Genomic DNA, 27,154 nt, shown 5'->3' with positions numbered 1-27,154 from the left:
CTCTCCTTTCCAAAGTAAATTTAGACAGTTGAGGGGAAGGCAGGGAGCTTTTTTCCTGGCATCTGCGAGGTTTTGGTTAACTCAAAATGATTTTTACACCAAGTGGCCCGTGTTCGGGCAGCCTGCCCTTGGCCTCCACACATTCTTTCTCCCATCTCTTTACAATAATAATAATAATAATGATAATAAAATATCCTCTTGATGTGATCTGAGGGCCTTGTCTCATCCAGTATTTCATGAAAAATGCATCCTATCTAGTTCCAAAGATCCTTTTTCACCCTCACAGATGTAAGTTAAAAAATCAAAGGGTAAAAATATTCCCAAAACACCTCCTCCCCCTTCCCATCAGTAAGTGTGGTAGTTTCTAAATAAAAGCAGGGACCCATCATACTTAGATCCACCCATACTTAGATCTCTTCTCCTGACGGCAGAAAGTGAAAAAATCTTAAGGGAAAAAGCTTTTTGGGCAGCTCCCCAATTATGAACAAACTGTGTGTCAGTCACAAATAAACTAGAATGCATTTTCCCATAAAATCCATGGTAAAATGTTTCCCTAGCTCTCTTGGACCAGCCCACAAAAGCCCATTTGTGTCATAAGACAGCTGAAATGCTGCACATCTGCAGAAAACAATATTCAATTTAAGATCTGGCAGAGATCCTGAGCCCATATTCTAGGCACCTTCAAGACTTTCATGTTTGTTTGTTAGTTTTTTTTTTTAATTTGACAGAGAGAGAGAGAGAGAAAGTGAGCGAGCACAAGCAGGGGGAGTGGCAGGGGGAGAGAGAGAAGCAGGCTCCCCACAGGCTCTATCCCAGGACCCTGGGACCATGACCCCAGCAGAAGACAAACGCCCGACCAACCCAGACGCCCCAGAAATTGATGTTTATATAGTTTTGATTTCATGTAAAACCATCTCCAGCACTGTCATTAGCTTTCTCTGCCATGATTTCAGAGATCTGACTTAATAACCACAGTCAAATAGAAGAGAAGATATAGGTATGAGAAAGGGTGAGAAGGTAGAAGGAATTCACTTGTGACAGAAGAGAGGGGCACGCTCAGTCCCTAGCAAGCATGGGAGGTGGGACCCCACTGCCCCAGCTGGAGTGTAACCAAATTTGTATTTGTGATTGGTTTAACACCATGTAACGTTGGCATGGAGCTTTACTGTTGGCAAAGTGCCATCCTATCTGAACAGGACAACATAGTTATGGCGACTAGTTTACAGTTGAGGAAAGTGGTACCCTGCCTGACTTGTCTAAGGCAGCACTGCTAGTAATCCTGGAGGAGGAGTAGGGGAGAGGGGACCAGGAAGGGGGAGAGGGGACAGGGGGACTAGGGAGAAAAATCCACCAAACAAAATGCCCCCTGCACATGCTTAAAGGCTACACGTCCTCTGATCTTCTCCACAAACATTTGCACAGCAAGCCCTGAGGAAATGTTTCCCCTTAATCATTAAAGGCAAAAAATAAAATAAAGGGGGGAAGCGAGGCCTAACAGAGCTGCCGCTGCGTCTGCACTCACTTGGAGAACCGGAGAGGCGGAGGAAGGAAGGACTCTGCACTATTTTGTCCTAAGAATGTTGAGCATTTGCTACCACTTCCCACCCCAAATTCTCCTGCCCAAGCTCCGTCTGCAGGGCTTACTTGCAAACAGGAAAAGAAAGATTCCTAGCAATCGTGCACTTGCTCAGCAATAACAACACCATCTTCAAAATTCAGGGGAGAAGAACCGAAAGTCAGGGAATTCTTCGGGGAACTTATTGTGGCCCCTATTATTTCTCCTGGAAGTCTGGCTCATGATTCTTGGGTAAGAAAGGAGCAAAGCCAGCTTCTACTGCACATTGGAGCAGAGGCTTAAATCCTTAAAGATTATGAAACATCAACCCCAAGAAACAAGATAGTTATTTAACAAGAGGATGAAATGCAAGTGTCAGCTGCATTAAAATACAGGAAAAGCAAACAGCAGGAGAATACGGAAGCGCTAAGTATTCAGAGAACTTGTGCAAGTAAACAATTATTGAGACACAGTTCAGTTCTGGGTAATTTTTATACTTAGATTCTTCAACATCCTAAAGGTTTTTTTGTAAAACAAATTTGTTATATTAGGATATACAGTTGGATGCAAACAAGAAGTCCAAGAAAGCCAGCTCATTAAGCAGACTGTTTTCTGGGCACAGGAATCAAATGCAGTTAAGTTTTCCACGACCCACGTGTGCATTGTCTCCGCCCAGTTTTCCGCCCTTGCGGGGCTTCCTCAGGCCTGCCTGTTCATTCCATTAGCCAGCTGGTAGATGCTTAAGGAATGTGAACGGATGATAATAGTAGCTGAAATAGAAGCCAAGTGGGAAGGCAAATCTGGTGCAAAATCATCTTAAAATCCAAAGTTGAGCCAATTAGTTTTGAGTTATCTGGGTCTGTGTTTCTTTTTACTCACATAAATCAACCGAGAATTAACGAACGCCATCGGTCTATAGCAAGGAGAGCGAGAAAACCAAGGCAACTGAAATTAAACAACAGAGATTTGAGAGTTGACAAATTAAATAATGGAGAGCAGGAGAAAAATAGATCTTTAAAGGAAGAAAATTGGAAAAGCTAAACATCAAGTAGTTGTTGAAGAAAGACACAGAGGGGAGAAGAAGGACAGAGAGGGTCCAAAGCGGCTTCCGTGGGGCTAACATTGTGCTTTGTGATCGAGGAACTGGGGACATAGGTGCGTTAACTCTGACAATTTATCAGGCTATCCACTTAGGATTTGTGCCCTTTTCTGTAGGTATAATTATAGTTCCAAAAAAGAAAAAACAAGTTACCTTTGATCACCAAGAGTACAGTATCTGTCACATGATGGACGGGAAAAGCGTCTGAAATAAGACGAGGTGAGGGTCTCGTGTTCAAAAAGCATAACCTGGTAACAAGCACACGGACTTGGAAAATGGGCAGAAACCAGCGCGATGCCCTTGGCTGCTGCTGACCAGAAGGCCCCCGCCAGGCCCAGCGTATGGTCAGTGCGGAAGGCCAGCAGCTCATGCCCGAGCTGTCCACATATAGTAAGGCACTGGGCAAAATTTAAAAACAGCTTTATTAATAGCAACCTCAGTGTCTTCCCGTGGAGTGGTAAGTTTTGAAGAAAAAAAAAATGGAACGATTTACTTGATCTTCAATAAGGATTTGATGTCAGACCAAAAAAATACAGAGCCAGATGCCTCAGCTCCCTGCTGGACATCTGCCTTCAGCTCATAATCAGTCAGCACTAACTAGCTGCTGAGTGGACTGGCAGAAACCACATGATAAAATGTGGGTTCTGTACTGTTCAGTAATTTGACTATAGATATAGATGAAGAAATTCAGGCCATCCTTAATTTCAGAAAACATCTAATTGTCTGGGTTCACCTATCACTGTACAGAAAGGTAAGAACATTCAAATTGTGGAGAAGGTGTTTGAAGGTAAAACTCAATAGGAGCACTGAGATCATTTGGGAAATGAAAAGAATTATTTCTGGTAAAAGATGGTAGCCCAAGAAGTTAATTCTGTCGATTATGTTAAGTTTGGCTAACCTCCATCAAGCACATGCTCTGTGACGTGACATGCACAGTGAGTAAGGGTGTTCCCTGTGGAGGCTTAGAGTAGGGGCTGTACATCAAATAAAGACCGGTATGGGTACATTAGAAATAAATACTGGATTACCTAGGGAATGTGGGGAGCCTCAATATTCACTTATAACATATTTAAGATTTATTTATAACATAACAGGGAGAGTTACGAGAAAAGTTCCTTCATTTGTCAAAACAACTTATGCTGATAAAACACCAGAGGTCAATGGGGGAGCACGAATCTGAATCCAGGATTAACAAAACTTGATGGTTTCACGCCAACATATACCAGAAAATAAGAAGCAGTGTTTTAAGCAATGCTGGAAAAATCAAACACGTGGATTGATTTTTACTTTGATGATCATAACCCTACAAGGTTGTTATAAGGATGAAATATTTGGATCAAACTATTCTGACAAGTAGCACAAGACACAGGAGAGGTTTTTTTTTTAACTTGACCAGACTCCTAGAGGTCAGGAGACTGGTCTTTTTCACTCTAGTTTTCCCTATGTCTGGCCCATGGTTGTTCCTCAGTTAAGATTTGCAGGATGAGCGGGTTCGGATGTGGATTTAAAGCAAGGATTTAAGAGGAAAAGTGCTGTATGTGTAGCCGAGGAGGAGATGCTGGGGGAGATGGAAGAGACAAGACGAGGATGAGGAAGGCACGGCAGTGAGACCATGTGTCACAGGGCAAAGAAATGCAATGAAAGGAGCCCATGGCCATGGGCGACTTGAGCCATCTCTGGCGGCAGTCAGACATGAATAGGAGCGCACAAGCACGGCAGCCCGGGAAGCATGGAGCATCAGGCCGAGGTGGAAAAGCCTAGATGTGGACCTGAGAAGCCGAATCTGCTCAGAATGAGGCACAGCTGGAATCTTTCCCATCAGGATGGACAGCCTCTAGGGCTGCCTGAACATCTCAGCAAGCTTTCCTATTTGGAAAACACTTTTCCCTTTGTGGGCTACCACAGACAAATGACCTTTGTTTGGCTTCTAATATTCTTTTGCGTCATTACGTGAATGAGCAAAGCCCACTTCATTCATCTCTGTTCACATTCTCTAAACTCCATTTCTTAGCGGAGATGCTAACTGCTCTGAAATAGAAGTACTCAGTGTTGGGAGTCTGAGCAAGCTAACGGAGACCGTGGTGGGGGCTTACCGGCCGGTCTCCCCAAGGCCTTGCCAGGTGAGATGTGGCCGGTGGGATTACCACATTCCTGGGCCTTCACTTTGTGGGTCCAGAGCCCACGTTGGCTGGACACCCAGCCCAACGGCAGCCCTGTAGCTGCCACCGTGCGCACGGTGGAGCTTTGCTCAGGCCCCACACTCTGTCCCAACCGCTCTGCATGCCAGCCACTTCCTTGTCCGTGGGCTTGTCACCAGCCATCTGGATTATGTGTTACCTTCTCTGCAGGACTCTCCTGATCTCCTGTTTGCCCCATACCAATAGATGTTACTACCACTCCTTTCTCAGGCCCACTGAGGGACCCTATTTCAAAATATTTACAGGTTATAAAACAAGCTAAAAGCTATTAAATAAATATATTCATTCCTCCTACCATTTTAAACATACCTTCATTACAATTAAAATAAAAAAACATGTGGGGGTGCCTGGGTGGCTCAGTCGTTAAGCGTCTGCCTTCTGCTCAGGTCATGATCCTGGGGCCCTGGGATTGAGCATTGCCTCTGGCTCCCTGCTCAGCGCGAAGCCTGCTTCTCCCTCTCCCACTCCCCCTGCTTGTGTTCCCTTTCTCGCTGTGTCTCTCTCTGTCAAATAAATAAATAATTGTGAAAAGCTATGTTTTTCTAAATGATTGAAAGAAAAATACCAGAGATGATAGTATTAACTTATTGCACACACTGATAATTCTGTTTATGAGTTGGTAATATTTGGATAAATACAGAAAGACACTGAAAGATATACATTCATATATTATGTATTTATTCCATAAAATTTATTTTCTTGCCTTGATTTCAGTAAAATCACTATACAGTTAAAATTAAGATTTTTACATAAATTACTTTCTTTTTTTTTTTTTTTAAAGATTTTATTTATTTATTTGACAGAGAGAGAGATCACAAGTAGGCAGAGAGTCAGGCAGAGAGAGAGAGAAGCAGGCTCCCCGCTAAGCAAAGAGCCCGACGCAGGGCTTGATCCCAGGACACTGAGATCATGACCTGAGCCAAAGGCAGCGGCTTAATCCACTGAGCCACCCAGGTGCCTCCATAAATTACTTTCTTAAAAGATTTTATTTATTTGAGAGAAAAAGTGAGAGAGAGGGAGAGAGAAATAGAGCAAGTGAGCATGAACTGGGAAGTGAGAGACAGAGGGAGGGGGAAAAGCAGACTCCTCTGGGGGAGCGGGGATGTGGGATTGATCCTAGGATGCCGAGATCATGACCTGAGCTGCAGGCAGCCATTCACGCAACTGAGCCTCTCAGATGCCCCCATAAATTATGTTCCAGGAACATAAATTTTGTCCTATTCTGTTCTAATAATCTGAAGTATTAAAAAACAGTATGTAACTGCATTTAGTGTGGGTAACATTTTAATACATTTACCAAAAGGTTAATTACCTTAATACGTTAATAACGTAAAAAGTTGAAAACCCAAGTTTTGAATGTTTTAAAATCTCCCTGCAAAATACTAAAATGATTAATGAATCAATATTGAACTTCGTGTACGCTCTATATAAACCTACACATTTGCATATACAAGTCATATGGTTTAACATTGCAAATGTCATTCAGCCTCCACGTAGAAGCCTTCCTAACACTGCACTAAATCACGGGAACCTGCAGAGCCGTGACAAGCAGGGAAACGGAAGCACAGCACTGCTGGGAAACATCTTCTTATGGTACGGTGTATTGCATCCATGCTGGGGACATTCAACAAGCTAATGTGTCTTTTCTCTTCTAACCCCTTCTGCAGCCCAGATCTTTCCTGTACGCCAAAGTCGTATCTGCCTGAGTCAACAGTGGCGCGACCCACCAATTTCCATTCAAGCGTCCAAGTCAAAACGCGAGGTGTGTGCTTCCCGGGTTATGAATGGCACTGAGTGCCAGATACCTAGTGACAAAGCGACCTAGTGACCACGTGTGTTTGTGATATATGGGGCTACCTTCCTGCCCAAGTTCAAGGAAAGTCTCCTTTGAATATTGATATAATAAGCACGTAATATGCACCTCTGGGGTTATGATGAAATGTAATAATGGCAGCAGGAACTACATACCATGTGTCTTACACTCAATCCTCACAGCTCCTCTGTGTAACAGCTAGTTTACTGAGAAAGAGGTCAGGAGAAAGTAAGTAAAAGAGCCCCAAGAGCCAGTAAGTGATGGGCTTGGGAAATGAACTCTGGGGCCCAGGATCTTCGTTAACTAGCCAACTCTTACACTACGCTATTAGAAGGGATGCTCCCAACCCTCAAGAAGCTCAAGAGAGAGGCATTTAAGGGAAGGTTGTAATATTTTACTTTTATTGATTTGTATTCAGTTGACAAGAACTGTTGTAGTGAAGGTAACACTCCAGACCTTCTACCTCGACTTTGACATTCTTAAATCTCCACAGCTTCCATTATAGGGTGACTTCTGAGTATGGGTTACTATTCTAGAGAGATGACCGATTCAATTAACGGTTAATATGTGGGCTGACTCTTACTAGTTTAGCTCTTAGAGGAAAGCCTTATCACTCAGGTCATAAGATGCTTCACCATAGGAATGGCGTCAAAATGAAATGACCTCGGGGTGCCTGGGTGGCTCAGTCACTTCAGCTCGGGTCATGGTCCCGGGGTCTTGGGATCGGGCCCTGCGTCGGGCTCCCTGCTCGGTGGGAGGCCTGCTTCTCCCTTTCCCACTTTCCCTTGCTTGTGTTCCCTCTCTCACTGTGTCTCTCTGTCAGATAAATAATCTTTAAAAAAAAAAAAATGAAAAAATGAAATGACCTCATTTTCAAAGTAGTTAAGTATCTTTTACAGATACCTATTCTTCTTCTTGTTTTTGTTTGTTTGTTTTTGTTTTCCTATTCTTAAATCCTGATTAAGGAGCCACCTGCAGAAAATACAGGGATTCATTTCCAGTTTATATCATAAGACCTAATTATATGTGCCATGGTAAATTTTATGTTACAGAGAAAATCAAGATCTCTTACTAAAAAAACTTTGTAGAGGTGGGGTAGGGATAGTGGAGGATGAACTTAGAAAACAGTGAACTCTAACTAGAAAAGCCCATGAATTCTACCATTGCAGGAACAGCAGCATATCTTTTTGGTAGGGCAAATGTTAAGTTAAAAACTCTACACACATTGAAATATTAGTAGGGAGAAATAAATCGAAAGAATCTAAGGTCAAAATTATTACTGAATTCTTTTAATCAATGATAGCATTTTGTTATCTCCTTAAGAGAATGGATGCTTTGAAGAACAAAACTGATGAAAAGAAAACCGCAAAAAAGAAAGTGTTCTAGAAATATGGCCATGGAAGGGAGCCAACATGAGAGCAAAGAAAAACTAACATGGCTGCTGCATGACTTTGGTAAAGGAGAGGAAAACCTGGTGGAAAGCTACAAAAACCCAAACATAACATAAAATTCTAAAATAGTCATTCAAAATGCAAAAAAGAAATCAAGCCACAACAGTTGTACAAAAGAGAAAATTACAGTATAAAGTCTCTGAAGTGTGCCTGTGCAGTTTTCTTCAGGGAGGGCTGAAGTTGGCATGCCATCCTTCGATAACACGCTGCATACCAGAGAAGCCAACTCACCACAAGCGTGGTCTGTAAATCACTGTCTTAATCCAAAGGAGCTCCATTTCACACAAGTGATCTGCAGTTCTCTGCAGACTGGCCCAGACAATGCTTCCTCAGCAGAAATTCCGGTTGTCCCACTGAAGCCATCTCCTGCAGTTATGCAGGCAGGGCTGCGGTAATCTGCTGGAAAATCAGCTGTCCCCTCCTTGTAGGTCCTCAGTGTCTAATTCAACACGTGACCATGAACTGTACTTAGCGCCAAGAGCCAAGGGATGGAAAAAAATGAAGACAGAAAGTTCTAGAATGTGTAGGATTTCCTAATCATTTCATGATCTTTAAAAAGTGTTTTCATTTTAAAACACACCTGCGAAACTGTTCTCTTTAAATAGCATGGCAAGATAAAAAATTTACCTGGTATCCATGGAATTAAGCAATTTTTAGGAATTAAATGGAAAGAAACCCTATTGATACCTCTAGTTCTTAGAAATGCAGCAATGCACAATGAGTTCAGAGGAGGAGAAAGCCTGCACTTCATGGGCACAGACACTGGCTTAGTGCGTCTCTCGCCCTGGGGCCTCTCACTGCAAGGCAGAGTCTAGCCTAAAGGGCCAAGATTCCATGAAGAAGAGCCTGTGGAAGAGCAAGAAGCCCAGAGCAGTGTGCTTCCCTCACGTCTGCACACTGTGTGCCCTGGGCCTCCTCTCTCCACACTCCCCGCCCCCCCCCCCCCCCCCCCGGGCTTCCTCTTGACCGCCCTGTTCCCTTATCTTTCACACTAGGTATCAAAGAGTACTTTGAGAGATATAGTAGTTTCCCCTTCAAAACTGGCACAGTGAGTTTCTAGGAGGAAAAAAGGTACAGATACACTTGGACACTGATATTTTCTACATTGGTAACTAAGTACATGAATCTACCATGTAAAAATAAATTCTTGAAACCAATCAGTATGTTCTAGACTCTTCACAAACTCTCCAGGGTTTCAAGTTGTCTTTCAGGTGCTAATTTATATAACAATGAGTTTAAGTAAAACAGGGCAAATTCCAATCCCATTTTCCAATTTAAAAAATTCTTGGTTATTGTACAGACAAGTGCATTGGGGGAAAAATTCCATTATTTCTATAATGTAGTAGTTAATGGAATTAGCGGTAGGCACACAGATGAACCTAACTTTGGCAGTAGTGTCCCTCTGAGGAATACCTTTTAAGAAGTTCTAAGTACTCAGACGGCTCCCCAAACAAGACAGCCCAAACCACAGAACTATGCAAGTAAGGTTTCACACTTCCCCTTAAAGCCCCCAGAGTGGCTTCCCCTGTAGCAGGGAGAAGGTGCTGAGCTCCGCCACCCCCCACCCCCAAACGCATCCCTACAGATGGTGAGATGATGGTGAGATGAGCAACCCTGGAGGGGGCACCGGAAAGGCTGTGGAGGTACCCAAAGGGGAGGAGCGCACCAGCACGGGAGGGCTAGGAGATACAGGAGAAAGGCCCAAAGCAGAAAAAATGCCATTGCCGGCTCACCCAAGCTTTAGGTCCATATGGCACCACACAAACAAGAGATCAACAGCCACAAGAAAGGCTCCGTTCAGGGTGATACCAGCTAGCACAACACCTTCAAGACCCAACCAACTACTGGAGGAGCGTTTCCTTATTCAGACCTACAAAGTACTTGCTCATGACGACCTTAAACAAGACGGGAACTAGGAAAGCATGTTCTGGTACAGATATTTCACTACGCGTTTTACAAATCAGTGTTGTAAACGTGGTCCTGTCCGTTTATTACTGCTATGCTTTTAAGGAGCTGCACCTACTAGAGTCAGTGTGTGTATTCCTGGCATGCAAGCCATCCTGGGGGATGGAGCAGCAGCTGCCGGCTCACTGGCTGGAGTCGTGCTAGTGAAGGTTAGGACTGAGCTATACACTGAATGGGTAACCGATTGAGGCTGCAGGGGAACATTCTGAGAGAGAGACAGATCTCTCTGATTATCCAAACAGCATACTTTGGCCCGCTCCCAAAGTCTTGATGTACTCTCATGCTTACAGAAAAGGGCACTGTGTTTTCAATACAAAGGCTCAGAACCTAATTCCGCATCTCACTTGAAATATTAAACCCCCAAATTCACAATTCTCCCTTAGCATTCGCTTGAGAGAAGTAGGGCCATGTACTAAAATTCTGTATTAGTTACAGAGAGGCCTCAAATTCAGATAATTACAGGTTTTGTTTACTATAATGCGGAAGGAAAGAAACCAAAATGAAAAACTAAATAGTTATTTTTTTGGGGGGGGGGAAATTTACCTCAAAATTATCAGTATTTCTCACCACCACCACCCCCAACTGAAGATGGCACGTCTTCATCATCCTGGTAGGAGCTAGAAGGGGATAGACTGTACTTAGGATGTTTTCGCCCAGGATCATTGCCTTTAGAGACCAACACTGCAAAGAGCTGCACTAACCCCAGCCCAGTGCTACAGCCTGTCTGCAGTCGTGTTCTGAAACACACGCAGAGAGTGAACCCCGCCCAGCAAAGCCTTATGGGAAACTTGGTCCTGCTGGGATTCAGGAGTGGTACAACTGGAATTCACTGTGTCTGGCAAATATTTCTTAAAGTAATTTGCTATGATTGCTTAATCACATAAAAACGAAAACCTACACAAAATTACCTAAATTATTAACTTCAAAGCATGAGAGATCAAAACCTTTTAATATGCAAACCCCTGTTTTATGCTGGAAAACGGAGTGGAACAGAGGGCGCCAGCTCCACCAGCCAACTGGGTGTTCTAGGGCACGTTATGACCCTTCTGAGTATGTTTCCTTCCGTCAAATGAGATTAAGGCCTGGCTCGCTCATGCATTGTGAGGAATGAAAAAGATGAGTGGTATAAAGGGCTTTCTTTGTACCAATGTTTCTTGGGAGGGACAATGTAGTTCGCTTCAGGATCTGAATTTGGCAAAACAAAACATTTTTTTAATTTCAGTATCTCCTTTCATTTTTATTCTGTAAAGAATATTTTTATCCCTTGTATTATTCTGTTTTGATGAAAAGTAGAAGGATTACATTGGTCCAGATAACATAAAGGAAATTCTATCTTCCTATGTAGAGGCAGAGGAAATTTCCTGTATACCACATACTTGATATCAAAATAATCGGCCTGTTCGACAGAGCTAACCAAGCCCTCTGGTGAAACTGGGAGAGATTTTAAAGGGCTAACAGGAGACAGCAGAGAACCAGTTAGAAGAGAACTACCTCAAACAGCAAGGACCTGTGAAACTCATGATCAGATACAAATTATATAAAAGTCCACCATCCTATGTATAAAAAGAAAGCCAGTGGTCGGGTTCTTGAGCTTTGCAAATAGTTCATTGCTTTTATTCTTGAACTAGGTCTTCTCTAGGCAACAGGGGCAGGTGGGTAACTTCCCAGTGAGTGGGTACACCACAAAAACAACATTCTAGATAGTTCAAGCTTTAGAGTGGGGTATCTTTCCTGAAGGACCCAGACTGAATGGAATTTCCAGGTAACTGTTCTATCTTTATACCTTCCCTACTCCATCTGTTCCTTTCTAGATCTGAATCAAGGACATGTTCAAGTCTCCATAAGAAAATGACAAAGCAGCTCCCACAGAGTGGAGAAAAGGATGTGTCCTAGTCCTGACACACACTAGCTCAGTGATCCTGTGAGCTTGGTTACATATCTGTAAAATAAAGATATGTCCACTGTGCTTTCAGAGTTGTTATGGGGATCAAATAAAACCACACATGTAATTACTTTGTAACTATAAAGCACTGAACAAATGTAAGGTATTATTTTAAGAAATTAAAAAAATGGTTATATAGTATTGATAATTGTGTGTTAACTAAAACACACATATATTATCTAAGAGTATCTATCATGTGCATAATGATTAATAGCCTAATACTTTATCTCAGTGACCCTCAGAAGAACCCTTGAAGTTACTGTTCCCTTTTCGTTAGGTAACCAGGGCTGACTGTCCAAGGACAACTGTTAAAGGGTACACCTGATTCTCCTCCAGACCTTTCTGACTCTATATCCACAGTCCTTTCAGTTAACACACACCTTTAATTCACTTGATCTGTGAAGATGTTTTCTACATTTTCAGGATGGTGAAGTGCTGCTTTGGTAAAACACAGATTAAACAGTTAAAATGAACATAAAGATAAAGCCAATGAAATGTAACAATATGGAAAATGATATTTTCACAAACCAAGTATGAGTCAATCCGTATCTGGTTTCCCAACCAGATACTCTCTAACTCACTGATTTTTTCCATGGTTAATGAAGAGCTAGCTGGGTGCCTTGGTGGCTCAGTGGGTTAGAGCCTCTGCCTTTGGCTGAAGTCATGATCCCAGGGTCCTGGGATGGAGCCCCGCATCGGGCTCTCTGCTCACTGGGGAGCCTGTTTCCTCCTCTCTCTCTGCCTGCCTCTCTGCCTACTTGTGATCTCTCTCTCTGTGTCAAATAAATAAATAAAATCTTAAAAAAAAAAAAAAGATATACGAAGAACAGCCTCATTTCCATCAGATTTTCACCTGAACTTGGAAATAAATACGAATTACTGGTCCACAGTTTTTCTCTGAGATGGAACTCTTTGTAGCATATGCTGATGAAGCTTTGTTATTTCATATGTACCCGAGGGAGGTAACATAGGCATCATCACAGACATGAGCAGCTGAGCCTAAGGAACCAGGCTGTCTTAGGTCATACCCACATACTAGCCACATACCCTTAGCCTGGTTACTTCTCCAGGCCTCAGTTTCCTTCCCTGTAAATGGGAAAACACTACCTTGAAGGAAGAGTAAACTGGTTTTCCCACGTGGCTAGGCCAATCAATCATCTTACTTTACAGTCACGGTTACGTGTCTGCTTGGCTGTCTGCTTTTGGCTAGGGATAAGCCCAGTTGGCTTCCACCTGTCCTGGCTTGTTCTGAAGCACACTGCTCTCGGATGGGGACCAATTTATTAGAACAAGAAAATAGAAGGGAACCCTTGGCGTGCTCGTTGCAAGTCTGGGCAGCAGGCGGTGACACACCTGTAGGCTGACACTTCAAAAGACAGACATTTAGAGCAGAATGGTGTCTAATCAGACACTCCAGTTTTCTCCATCCATTTGAGAACAAAGTACGATCTCTGCCATGTAAATAAAGAAATGAACAGGAATAAATTTGTATAACCCAGTCCAGAAGGCTGAGATTATAAGATCTGATACACAACATAAATCCATTGCATTTACTTTGACACATGAAGAACGGGATGATTATACTCTCTACTCTTCATTTTCAGGGACTGAAATGGTAAATGATGCTTACATTTTATATTTTATATTAAACACTTCAGAATAAAAATCCTGTTAAGTATTCCAAGCCCCAGGATTTATGCATAAGTATGCAGAACAGAGTAAGCAAGCAAACCAGGATCTGAAATAATTTTAGTTATGGAATCTTAATGACATGTGATCCTTAACTCACTGAATTCCAGTTAAAATTGATTCTGAGAGCCCATATATAACTCAGCAAGTATGGTGATGAGAAATTAAGAGCTGGTTATGAGGATCCAAGGGAAAACTCTAAGAGTCTGCTCATCTTATGGAGGAGCTACTGTGGTAAAAAAATGGCACACCAGACGTCAAATTATAGAATGGTCCACTTATTCCTTGAAGATTCCAAGTCCAATCTTCTATGGACTTGTGACATTGTGATTTATAAGAAATAAATATTTGGTCTTTATCTGTTCCTGGCATAGCGTGCCTAAAACTCTGCAATTTCCTAAATGAAGAGAGCAATAAAGGGGTCTTTGGTTATGGAAATGAATTAGAAAGCCCCTAGGTCACTTAAAGATGAAGGCTGGGTGTCCTACCCCTCCTGACTTCTGGGGCAGGGAGAAGAGCTAGAAATTAAGCTGTCACCAAAGGCCAAGGATTTGATCAATTATGCCTAAGGAAGTCTCCTTGAATACCCAAAGGACAGGGTTCAGAGAGCTTCGGATTGGTGAACAGGTAGAGATCCACGGAGAGAGAGGATACGAAAACTGCACACCGGACCCACATACCTTACACTACGTACCTCTTCATCTAGCTGTTCTGTATCCTTTGTAAAAAACCAATAAACCAAAAAATATGTTTCTCTGAGTTCTGCGAGCTGCTCTAGCAAACTGAGTAGGGAGTTGCAGGGACCTCCAATTTATAGCCAGCAGGTTAGAAGCACAGACGATCATTTGGACTCAGGCTTGGCATAACAAGTGGGATGAGGCAAGGGGGCACAGTCTGTGGGACTAAGTCCCAAACCAGGGATCTCTGATTCAGTGAGAAAGTGTCAAAACGGAATTGAGTTCATTGCTCGGCACAACCTGGAAGCCTTCATGGGCTCTCAGGCCATATAGAGACTGAGATTCCTGACAATTTTCCCATCAAAGTGCGGGAAAGTCCTCCCTGTTGTGGCAGTCCCATGGACACTGACATTCAATCATACACAGTCATTCATTTACTAAATAAATATTAATGGATGCCTATATGTGCCTGAATGATTTCAAGTGCTGGGAATACAAAGGCAAACAAGGACAAAGTCATTGCCCTCAGGGAGCCTATATTCAAGTGGAGTTAGACAACAAACAGATAAACACAGAATACAGTGTCAGTTCATAATGAAGCAAGTTCTGGATAGAAAATGATGTAGGTGTATGCAGGTGTACAGGCCGTTTTAGAGAAGGCAGTTGTGGTTAAGCAGTCTCTAGTATGGCCCTAAGGATCCTCACCTCCTGATAGTCACCCTTTGTATAATCCCCCCTTCAGTGTGGGCTGGACTTCATTAACTCACTTCCAACAAACAGAATCGGGCAGAAATGAATGACAGATGTCACTTCTGAGATTAAGGTATAAAAAGACTGTAGCTTCCATCTTGAGTTCTCTACTTCCTGGATCACTTGCTCTGGGGGAAGCTGGATCCAATGGTAGGAGGCAGTCCCAAGTGAGTGAGCTTGGGAGCAATCATCCACCCATCCCAGCCTCAAGAGGACTGCAGCCCAGATGACATGCTGATTGCATCCTATGAGTCGGATTTTTCCAGGTAAGCTCCAACCAGATTCTTGACCCACAGAAACTCTAAGAAATGTTTTTTGTTTTGTTTTGTTTTGTTTTCAGCACTAAGTTCTAGGACATTTTGTTATACATTAATGGATAAGTAATACAGTGGTCAAGGATGTTTCCCTGCATAAATGACCTTGAAAAGAGGCCATGTGAAGATTTAGGGGAGGAGAATCTAGGCAAGTATAGGACAGGTGCCAGAGCTCTGGAAGGGGCACCAGCTAGGCAGATATGACAGATATGAGAAGGCCACTGGCGCAGACAGTCACAGGTGATGATGTGGGAAGACAGAGACCATTTGCTACAAGCCAGCTTTGAGGTCTCTCACAGATAATGAGACAGAACCAATACTATGAAAGCCACTATTCTAATCACCACTAATTGGCTTAAGCAATAATCAATATAACAATAGTGATAGATAATATTTGAGTATTTACACTAAGAATTTGCTAAGTGCTTTATTTCACTCATTCTTCACAATAACCCTATAAAGCTGGTATTTTATAAATAAGGAAACTGAGGGTCAGAACTGTTAAGATACTGTCTTGTATTTACAAGTTAGAAAGTGGTGGAGCCAAGATTTAAACCAGGCCTCTGACTTTAGAGTCCCTATCCTTCACTTCCATATAGTACTATCTTGAAAGAGAGGCCCCAGAAAGAAAGCCACTTTCACCCCTGAAAAAGAAAAAAAAGGAAAACTCCAAACCCTCAACTGTTGTTTAAGCCACAAGTATAGTCTCCATCTGCTACATACTCTAGCAGTTTGATTTTCTTGCGGAATCCTTCTAATAGAATTGGTTGAGGCATTACCTACAATGATGAGGTTTGACCCAAGTCAGCATGGTAGCCTTAGAAAAACACACAGGAAGCTCTTCTTTTTGAAATATATTAAATGTCTTATGTAACAAATATTGGAATCTACTAGGGACTAGTATTAGTAGATACAATACCAATATATTCTATTGCATGCAATTTTATGCTTAGCCTGGCTTCCTGTCAATATCTGTATACGCAGCACCCAAACAGGTGGCCATCTGCTCTAGTACTTGCCTTCCCTCCTGCTTAACCTTTGTCTTGAAGCTTAGGAAAGATTATGAATGTTTTATCTGAATTTCTTTGTGAAAAGAGGAGAAACACAATTTCTCTTTGATTTCTACCTATACTCTATAAGTAGAAATGCTATTTTAAAATATCATTCTTGAAAGCAATGGATGTAGCAGACTGATAACCTTTCATACAGGGGTCCACAAATTTGTATATGTCCTAGGCTAGGGGAAACAAAAATAACAGAGGAGTTTTGCTTTCCAGTTTTCACTTGGAAGAAATATGAAAGAAACCAGCCTGTTTGACACAATTCATATTATAATAACATTAATAACATTGATTAAGAACATACTCAATGGGGCAGATACTGTTCTATGAACTTTGAAAATATTATCTAAATTAATAGCTATAGTATCTCTCTATCTGATCAATATTACTGTTATCTCAATTCTACACATGAGGAAGCCTAGGCACAAAGAGGTCAAACAGCTTGTCCAAGGTCACATAGCTAAAAAACTCTACAGCCATACCAAAACCCAGGTAGTGTGATTCCAACACCACAACCTCTTAACTCATATGCTGAAGTATTCAGGACCCCAAGCACATCAATTTCCGCTCCCAAGATAGACTTTTCTTAAAAAACAAAAACAAAAAAGAAAGGAAAAAGAAAAAAGGGCCTGTAAAAATCAACTCCCCTATGTATATTAGCCAACCTAAAACTCTTACAATATCCTACTGTCCCAGTAACTTGGTATTTTTTACTATATTCTTTACCATGTATTACAAATGCACATACAGATAAAAGATTGCACCCTCCTTACATCACACCTGGGCTGTTAGAAATGTCACCCAATGCACTGCTGTCTTACAAAGTTTCCTTCCACTTATCCATTCTGCACTGGCAAGGGATTAAAAAAAAAAAAATTAAAAACCTTGGGGCATTCCACGGCTCAGGAATCTTTACTGGCTCCTTTACATTGGGAAAGAGAAAACGATTTATCCTGGAATACTCTATTTTACAAGTCTGCCAACTTTAATACTCCGTGAGTTGCAGACTACACCCATTTTATTTGCTCTCTACAGTGCCTAGGACAGTGGCTGGCAGAGTAGGTGCTCATGGAACAGTCCTTGTTTCACAAGCATCTCTCACCCATCCTGGTGAGATATATATGACGTATATATTAACAAATGCATATACAGATTAAAGATAAATGATATATTTTTAGGCACAGATTAAGAACTACACACACACAAACACATACACACAGTGCTGAAAGTTTATTCCTTTAAAAAGGTTTGTAATTTTGCTTTTTCATTGTTGAATAATCTGTTTTTAGAAAATTCTGTGTATAGCCTCCCATGTCCTTGGTCTCTTTTATTTCTCTGCTCAAATGTCACCTTCTCTGAAAGGCCTTCCCTAACTACTCAATGTCTCACCCTTCCTATCGCCATCCTTCTTTTACTTCCCATCTATACCACCACCTTAGATCCCGTCATGTATTTATGTATTTTATATAATTGCTATTACAAAATAAACTGCTTGTGGGCCAGTTTGTTCTCGGGTATATTCCTACTACCTAAACAGTGCTTGCAGTACTATTTACGGAATGAGTATGAATGAATGAACCGTTCCCTTTGAGGAGAGCAACTTGGTTGAGGGCAGACAGCAGCAAGATCAAGATCCAGCTCAGTGTCCCATCCCTCAACCTTCCCACTTGTAGCCCTGGATTCCCAGCCTTGTTAATGATGTGAATTCTGACATGGATGAGGGAAGGAGAGGAGGGCGGCTGCATGCAGGGACACCCAGAAGCAAGGACTGGTTGGGGAGGAGAGGAGATGGTAAATCCTGCCATACTGGTTTTGGTTGTCAGGGAGTGGTAGAAAAACAAAGGGGTAAAAGACAAGGATATGGGACCATTTTCAATGCTTCCTTTACCTTCCCTCCTACACAGACTCTGTCTCCAAGTATTGTAATTCTCATTTAGCAGTTTCTGTGTATCACCACTTGCATCCTCCTTACATCACACCTGGACTGTTAGAAATGTTGCCCAATGCACTGCTAACAGTTTCCTCCCACTTACCCATTCCGCACCAGCAAGGGATTAAAAAAAAAAAAAAAATTAAAAACCTTGGGGCATTCCCTAGCTCAGAAATCTTTACTGGCTCTTTTACATTGGGAAAGAGAAAGCAATTTATCCTGGAATACTGTTTTTATTTTACAAGTCTGCCAACTTTTCAGCAACTCAATGAGTTGCTGAAAGGCAGACTATGCCCATCTTACTTGCTCTCTACTGTGCCTAGGACAGTGGCTGGCAGAGTAGGTGCTCATGGAATAGTCCTTGTTTCACAAGCATCTCTCACCCATTCCGGTCCGTGTTTAGCACGATACTTACTCAACACTGTATGTTAGGGCACTTTATCACAAATACAATTTGTTTTCTTTGTCATGTGTATACCTGTTGTCTGCCCTGGCTCCAAAACTGTATAAGGCTTTTTATGACAGTCCAATATTATACTGTTATCTCTTCTACTTCTTAGGGCTAGTGCCCCTACTAGGATCACATTTGCTGTACAGAGATACAATAATCTAGGTACAGAAGGAAGTCATTAAAACAAACTGCAGACCACACAGTAATTGTACCAAGACAATTTATAAAGTTTCAAAAAGAGAAGGAAAACAAAACAAAACAAAACCAAAAACCCCAAGAATCTGAGGACAAAAGGGCTGGGCTTTGGGTCTTTGTAAATACTTGAAAGCAGACTGGTGGATTTGGGCCCACTTCCTAGGAGCCCAGTCTGAGGGATGTTACAGAGATGTTCTCTGACTTTAAGTTATTCTAACAGAAAAGATGACTCTTCTCTAGTGATCTGGGGACTACCTACAATCTTAATGCTTCGAGGAGACAAAAAGAAGGGTGGGGAATGGTGTGCCATAGAACTTGATATGCTTTATTTCTTGAAATGCAAGACAATCTTTGATCAGAATGGTACTAAATGATCTACTTTTTATGTAGACATTTTTTTTTAAATCACTACAGATACTTTGTAGGCACCTGTGTTATACCAACTAATTAGAGCGCTTACATGTTATAGCTATATGCAATTTATAAATAATTAGTTTGTAAAGTGCTCTGAAAATAGAAAGTGCTGCGCAAGTACTCAAATTAGTATATATTAAAAGCCTTTGGTATGTAATCATTTTATTTAATGATTGGCTCTTTAAAAGGCATAGTGCTTTATAGCTGAACAAGATTCCTGATTTTAAATCATTAATATTAGTTTATTTAGAGTGAAAAGCTATTAGAGAGCAAATCGGAGGTACTGATCAAGTTATTTTTCCACAGTTTATATAAATACATTTGACTCCTATTTATGTCCCTCATCCTTTTACAGAGCAGTTCAGTCTTCCTCAGGTTTCGCAGACTTTATGCAGGTTCTCCCCACTCACACTTGGCTCTTGAGTTATCCTGCCTGTCCTGCCCTCAGTTTTTTCCTTTCCCCCTCTGCCTTCTGAAGTTGTTCTGTCTGAACCTGTGAGTTTATGGCTACCCTAAACAGAACCGAGCCAGCAAGCCACATTATCAGTGATGAGAAATCCTCTTCAGAGCAATGAAGCCATGAGCTGGGGAGGCAGTCACCGACGGGTGCGTTTCCCACACGTACTGTTGGTAATTACTTCAGTCTACCATCATCATCCTATGTCCACTAATTAAGCTTTGCTTTCATCTCCTGAAGGTCTTGGTTTAGAGGTATTAAACTTCATTTAAATAATCCTGCTTGCCATCCCCACAGGAATATTTGGAGGCAAAATTTTAGATGAGGCAAAGACATTTTTGATCCTTTCCCACCTATCTCCTTACATTTTCGAGTGTGAACTTCCTTACAATGACCCTGACTTTCCAGAATCTCTTTCATATCAGTTTAGAATACTCCCTACCCTAGGACTAGGACTTGGACCTTCCCTCTTCCCTGCTCCCACTAACATTTAGCTCTCCAGTGTATTTTCTTGTTTGGAAAACCCAAACTAAGCCCCTTTTCTATACAATGAGTGCTAACGTTTAGACTTCTCAGGCACTAAACTGACATGTCCAGTGCCCAAAAACCTCCCTGTTAATGCCAATCACCACTTTTCTGTCCTGTGTCTCGTTCAACATTTTTTCCCTCTCTGAAAGCACTGGCTTTTCCGTAAGTCTCCTCATTGGTTGCTACTTTCATACCCAGCCTTTAATGCTGAGCTTGCCCAGGTTTTAGGCTTGGGCCAACTTCTTTTATCACACTCATTTTTATGGATTTACATCATCTTGATGGCAAGAACTCACAAAGTTTCTCTGTAGCTTAGATGTTTTTCATGGCCTCCAATTCACATATCCACTGTCTACCACATTCAGAATGGAGCTTTTGAGTTCAGTTACCTTTTCCACTTTTCAACTTCTTTTTCCTCTTAAGCTTCCCATTGCAGTACTTTGACCCCAAACCTAAGTGGGAATCACATTTCTCCATTGTCCACATCCAATTCTTGAGATCTGCCAATTCTATACCAATTCAGTTCTAAAATATATTTCAAATCAACCTTCTTTTGCCTATCACTAGCTTGCTGCCTTTCCAGGCTTGGCACTCTTACGGTTCTCTCAAATCATCCCTCCATGGCACTGTCCTGCCCTCAGTTTTTTCCTTTCCTCCTCTGCCTTCTGGGTATCAGGTATCAGGTATTCAGGTATCATTACCATTGTACTTAAAATCCAAACCCCTTACCACCCCAACTCTTCTTCCCACCGAATCCATAGCCTATGCCCTTCTTCTTACCATGCTACAGATAAGCAAATCTCTCACTATCTTTAAATCCTCAGACTACCAGTTTTCTGCCTCAAAGACCCTTGCACAGTTAGTCCACCAAAACACGATATCCTTTTTGCAGTTAGCTCCTTCTCTTCCTGTAATCTTTGGAAGAACATCCCTGACTTCCATACCAAAAGGTGATTTGCCTTTCATGTTTTCTATCTTGACCCTATATTTGTTTTCCCAGACTTCCAAGTTAAAAAAAAAATTCACTCCTACTATAATGTATGCTCTAGGAGAAGAAGGTCTGTGTCTCATTCAATACTGTTCCATCCCAGGGCCTGGAATATACCAGGTGCTCAATAAATACAGAAATATATTTATCTGAAGAAGTTGAGTGTAGGAATGTAGGTTCTAGGCCAGACTGGTAGAAAGAGGTCTGAATGAAGTGAATAAAAGGTTACATCCCTTAACAAACGACATGGATTTAGCTAGTATTTTCTAATTGTCTACTACCTATCAGGCACTGTGCTGCAAGTCAGTCTAGTGGATAGACAATATAAGCACTAACAATAGCATAGTGAATCCAAGACCAGGAAATGCAGGAGTAAAATGAAATCCAAGTGTCCAAACTAGGGTGGGAGTCTGACCTAGGAGTTCTTACCTACCCTAGGGCATAGCAGAGTAAGGGTGTTCCAGGAATATGGAACAGCAAAAACAAAGGCCCCAGAGCATAGAGTGCTGGGGGTGCAATGCTCAAATTCAAAGGCTGACAAGAGATTTAGGGTGAATTAAGAGTCAAGTTGGGGTAGAACAGATATAAGACAATGTTGATGAGATTAACAGGGCAGTTCAGAGGTGGTTCACTAATATTTTAAGTTTTAAAAAAAAATCGTTTTCCCAACATGGAAATTTCCTTTTCCCCATCCTTATTGGAACTCTGAGCTATATTTAGATACCCGCGTAAGGACTGAAGATGTTACCTGGTCATGCCAGTTTTTTCTTTTATAATATAAACTCATGACCTACTTAGGTCCTTTCTGGCAAAATATTTTGTTAGTGTCCTGAAATTAAAGCAGTAAACTGGCATCTCTCCTATAATATGCTACCACAAAGATGGAGCTAGATTCTACCTAACTCTCCTGTGAAACGAGAATTCTCACAAGTTTTTCAAGTTATTCCCCACCCTTGCCCAACCTACCAGTCAGAGCAAAAGTTGCAATTCTCTCATGATTTACTAAAAATAATCTAGCAAGAAGCTAAGTCCTCCTCCCACTTCCACCTTTCTTTCTTTTTTAAACTAACCCTAGTCTGTCTGGAGCCCTGCTCTACTGCATCTCTCCCTCTCCCCCAGTCACAGCCATGAATGCATATTCTTTTGAATTCCCTTGATCAAAGCCCTTGTCTAGGCCTCTAATTTTCTTCTAGCTTTCTTACGTTCACTTTTGGCTCAATGAAAAGAAAAAAAAAAAACCCAAAAACAAAAACCAAAAAAAAAAAAACAAAAAACCCCAAACAAACAAAAAACCCCTGACACAGTCAATCTTCCAGATGAAGCAACAGAAACCACTCAAATTAGTTTAAATAAAAGAGGGAATTTATTAGGTGAGTACAAAGGTTCTTGCGGGGATTCCAACGGCTGTAATGGGTCATAGCTAGAAGCACGCCTTTCTGAAGGACAGCTCGTGTTGTGATCGCAAACTTCTACTTCTGGGTTTTGCAAGATCACGAAGAGAATATCCTAGAGGATGTCCTCCCCGTATAGTGCATAAGAGACTAGAATGTGGATTCATTTCTGCTTGCTTTTTGATCCTTATATTCCTTTATGCTGGCCTCAAACTTGTCCAGCACATGTTGGCAGACATTCATGAGCTCATTCAAGCCTCTCTGAAATGGCTCAACAGCTGGAAGAGCACCTCGAGTCTGAATGCGTAAATTAATTTTGCTCTCTGAAGGATGGGTTGTAGTGTAACCACAAAATTCCACTTCCGGGTTCTTCATGATCATGTAACGGAGAGAATTTCCTAGGGTATGGTCCTCCTCGTGCAATACAAATGTCACACAGTGTCTATCTGTTCCAGCTGCCTGGACCATTTCCAGGGCTGTCTTCCTCTCGCCTTCAGCCATTGAGGTCTTCAATCCAGATATTTTTCTACACACATATTTTTTATAAAAATGAGATCATACTGAATATGGTTTTGTAACTAGCTTTTTTTTTCATTTACTGTATCACAATTGCAACAAATCACTCTAATGCACTCCAATTACATAGGATTATTTAGTTGTATTAGCCCCTTATTTTCCTGCCTCCACAGACTCTATCAATAAATATTTAATGATTGCCTCCGGTTTCGCCCTACTCCATCTGACCGTTCACATGGCCACAAGGGCACAAACATAAATGTTTGCTAAAATATTCTTTTGGCAGAATCACAAGAAAGGGACAGAAGTGGGATAGGGTGGTCTCTACTAGAGAATGAAAGGGTACTTAAAGGTATACAAAAACACAGATCTTCTTAAAAATTGGGGCTGCAGATATATCATCACCGTGCAGGCCCCACTATGGTTTCCATTTGCAGGAGATAAACTAGAATGGAAATTCTGCAAAGTGTCAATCAAGCAGGAGGGAGAAAGAGCTGAGCGCACGGAGGAGTGGCTTTATTAGCACTCTACACAGTAAGTTGGGCCACAATTACAGGGGCTTAGGCCTGACGGAACGCACCAATACCAGCACTCGGCGAGCGGAGGCCTGGTGCGTGGCCTTACGTTAGTTTTATTTACTCATGCTGTTCTAATTCGGGAGGGCGGTTTAGGGACTAAACTCCGGTCTCGTAACTTGTGCTCCCTCCAGGACACCTAGTTGTACCGAGGCGCCTCTACTCAAACACATCCGTATGTCCTCCCCTCCCATCCCAGGCGGGGCCCCCCTCCTCCCACTCAGGCGCCCACTTCTCTCTCCTGTCCTTCCAGCCCGGCCCTCGTTGCCGGGCCGGGCGGTGGACGCTGAGGCCCCGATCCGCCACCTGCCCCCCGGTCACCCACTCCCGACGCAGGGCGCGGCCTGCTCCCCCCACCCGCCCCCACGGCCGTTACCTCTCCAACTCCTGGTCCTCTTCCATCGCGGGGACGGCTTCCGGGATCCTCAGGTGGTGCTGGCGTATCGGAGGCGCTAACCCATACCGTAAAACGTGCGGGCGAAGCAGGAAGGAAGGAACAACAGACGGAAGGAGCCGAGGACGGAAGGAGGGAGGAGGAGCCACAGCGGCGCGCGGCTAGGCCCAGCCGCTGGGCGGGGCGTGCACGTTCCGCCGGGAGGCCCCGCCCACAGGCCGGGCTCCCGGCGCGAGGAGGGCGGTGGCCGTCTGGACTTGCTACACTTACCTAGAGCTCCCGGAGCCAGTCCGTCCGCTGAGCTAGGGGGTATAGATGGGGTCGGTCTCCCGTCCCACCTCAAGGCCGAGACCGGCCTGTGGGCGTTTGGGTTCAGCCCTTGGCACCTCCGGCCAGGTGATGGCGAGGGGGGCCGGGCCTTACCTGCCGCCCCCAAATCACCTTTCTTCTTAGGGCGGAATCGGGCCTCTATCAGACAAGCTTCTTGACCCTACGGGCATTGTGTTACTCCATAGAGGGACCCTCAAGCCTGGCAGGGGTGGGTGGTGGTGGTCAGGGGATGACAGGTTTAAACTATAGTTGATCAGTACACCTTGATGAATTTCACAACAGAAAAGGTTTAATTTCAGATTGTGTTTGTCATCCGGGATCTTGTAGCTGCACACCTCAAATGGATCAAAATAAGCCTTCGTTTTTATCTTCGTAGGGAGGAGCGAGAGTTTGGAAGTAAAGTGCTCTTCTCCCTCCTGCCCCCCGTCCTTTCTCTCCTAGAATTTTTTCTACACCTGTAATACGTACGTCCTCCCTTGCTCTGGACTTCCTTTGCCTTTTACGCTTTCGGCTTAAACCTCCTCACCTGGGGAGCTTCCCTCTCACCTTTGTTCCCAGGTGCCCCTGTCCCCGCCTCGGCAACCTTTCACCACCCGGACTCGCTCCCCGCCCTCCTTTTTCCTTCCTACACCTCCTCTCTCCGTCCCCCCAGGTGTTCTTCACTAAAACCCTCCTTCATCCTTCTTCCTCAATCTCCTACTCCCCTCGTCCTTCACAGCCCGATCAGTCCTCGTCCCTCGAACCTTACCCCAGAGTCCCCTAGCCCCAGCACACCTTTATTTAGGCTTTCCTGCGCCACCTGTTCTCATACTCCCCACCCGATTCCCCTAGATGTTCACTGCCTCCCCCAGCTGTTCCTTGCTCCTCCTCGCGGCGGTCCGCTGTCGGCGGTGAGCGCAGATCACTTCTTGAGCGTGTCTTCCGCTGGGGGAATCAGGCGGGCGGCAGCAACAGCCGAGCCCGGGTGGGGGAGGGCCGGCGGCGAGGGGCGGGGTGGGCTCACTCTAACCCAGGAGTGACGGCCGCAGCCTGGCCCGCCCCCTGAGCTCTCGGATAGGTGGAGCCGCTCTCTGGCCCGCCTCCTTCCCGCCCTGTGCTACAGCCGGTTGGCCCAGGTGCGTGTCGGGTTGGGCGGCTCGGCCCCGGCGCTCGCCCCCGGGAAGGCAGCAGGGGCGGTTGAGAAGTGAAGTCTTGGCCAGAGTTTGCTTCTTGCCAGGAAATCCGCGGTGGTGGCAGCGGCTGCGGCGGTTCCCGGCGGAGCGGAGGCCGGCCGGCTCCCCGCTCCCTCAGCGGGCCCGCGGAGAGCGGACCTGGCGCTGGGCTGCGGCGCTGCGAGCCGGTGCGCGCCCCGGGCGGCCGCGCTTTCCCAGTGAGTAACTTTGTCCTGCCCGCCTGGCCCCGCGCCCTGTCGCGGGTCCCGAGCAGCCGCCTCAGGTGCGGGCGTCGGCGGGGCGTGGGGCAGCGCCGTGCCGGGGGAGGCGGCCGACGTCCACGGCTCTGCTTCTCGCTCGCCCGGGCTGTGCGGGAACGTAGACCCGACCAGCTGTGGGGCCGGCCGCGCTGGTGCGGGGAGGGAGGGACGGGCTGTCCTGAGCCGGGTGCCCGCCGCCGACCAGGCGCCTGGGAGAGGCGGGAGGCCCCCGGCTGTTACCATTTGTTGGTTCCGGCCACTGTGTTGCTGCCCTTTGCGTCGTTCGCTTTTTCCAGGAGGGGAGAGGTGGGGATGAGTTTCTTATTTCCTGTGAGTGTGTTGCAAACGAGAGGGGCACTAGCTGCCTTACATCGGATCTTGTTCTCCAGCAAAGGAAGAGGGGGATACCCTCCGTCCCAGCCTGTTGCTTCTGAATTCTCACCTTTCCCTGGAGGCTGGAGGGAAGGGAGAGCTCACGTCTTCAGGGGGGTGATTTGAAAATATGGATCTCGATTTGGAAACAGTTGCACACAAAGCACCATCCAGGAAAGACCTCAGTCGCTTCCAAAGCTTTATGCCATATGTTTCAGACAAGGACTTCTGACATAGGTAGTGTTTCTTCTGATGTTACAGTTCGCAGTTCAGGTTGGGAATCAAGACGTTCTTTTCTACGAGGAGCTACAGTACACGGAGGCTTGGGCTCTTGAAATCACAGAAAGCAGAAACGAAGTTGAGTGTAAAGCATTGTTAGGAGGAGACAGTTGCGAGCTCTGGTTTATAGGAACTGCCTTCACTTTAAGAATTTCACGTTCTTGCAGCAGTAGTACTTATTTGTCAATTGGCCTTCCTCCCAGGACAGATTTTTTTTTTTTTTCCCCTTGAGTGGAGTGTGACACAGCGCTGATGAAGTTGGATCTCAGTAGATCAATTTTATTTTCTCTGACAGATTTGATTCCCATCTCCACAACCCTTTAGAAAATGGACTTTGATCTAGTATCCTTTTTGGCCCGTCAGAGCTTTGTTGGGCCATGAAAAACAAAGTTTTGCCTTTTTAGCTTGT

The 27,154-nt window shown here is 43.9% G+C and overlaps 3 protein-coding genes across 4 annotated transcripts in view; 1 reads left to right on the top strand and 2 right to left on the bottom strand.

Annotated features, from left to right (window-relative positions):
- Positions 1-24,413, bottom strand: part of LOC122906984 (protein POLR1D-like) — a 43,314-nt gene extending 18,901 nt beyond the window's left edge. Inside the window, exon 1 of the mRNA XM_044249513.1 lies at positions 24,336-24,413. Coding sequence (XP_044105448.1) covers positions 24,336-24,361 — 26 coding nt within the window. The 5' untranslated portion in view covers positions 24,362-24,413. The remainder of the gene's footprint in view (positions 1-24,335) is intronic.
- LOC122906983 (DNA-directed RNA polymerases I and III subunit RPAC2) lies at positions 22,818-24,416 on the bottom strand. Its single transcript, XM_044249511.1, has 2 exons — positions 24,336-24,416; positions 22,818-23,394 (listed from the first exon to the last, which is right to left on the bottom strand). The coding sequence occupies exons 1-2, from the start codon at positions 24,359-24,361 to the stop codon at positions 23,019-23,021; spliced, it is 402 nt and encodes a 133-aa protein (XP_044105446.1). The 5' UTR covers positions 24,362-24,416; the 3' UTR covers positions 22,818-23,018.
- Positions 24,417-25,944: 1,528 nt separating this feature from the next.
- Positions 25,945-27,154, top strand: part of LNX2 (ligand of numb-protein X 2) — an 82,115-nt gene continuing 80,905 nt past the window's right edge. Inside the window, exon 1 of one of the 2 annotated variants that reach the window (XM_044249510.1) lies at positions 25,945-26,052. The gene's annotated coding sequence lies outside the window, so the exon portion shown is untranslated. The remainder of the gene's footprint in view (positions 26,053-27,154) is intronic. The other variant, XM_044249506.1, reaches the window with a different exon arrangement.

Source organism: Neovison vison, chromosome 5, assembly GCF_020171115.1.
Source record: "Neovison vison isolate M4711 chromosome 5, ASM_NN_V1, whole genome shotgun sequence".
In the NCBI taxonomy this organism is placed as follows: Eukaryota; Metazoa; Chordata; class Mammalia; order Carnivora; family Mustelidae; genus Neogale; species Neogale vison.
Note: the sequence above shows the minus strand (reverse complement) of the source record. Positions and strands in the feature narration are given on the sequence as shown.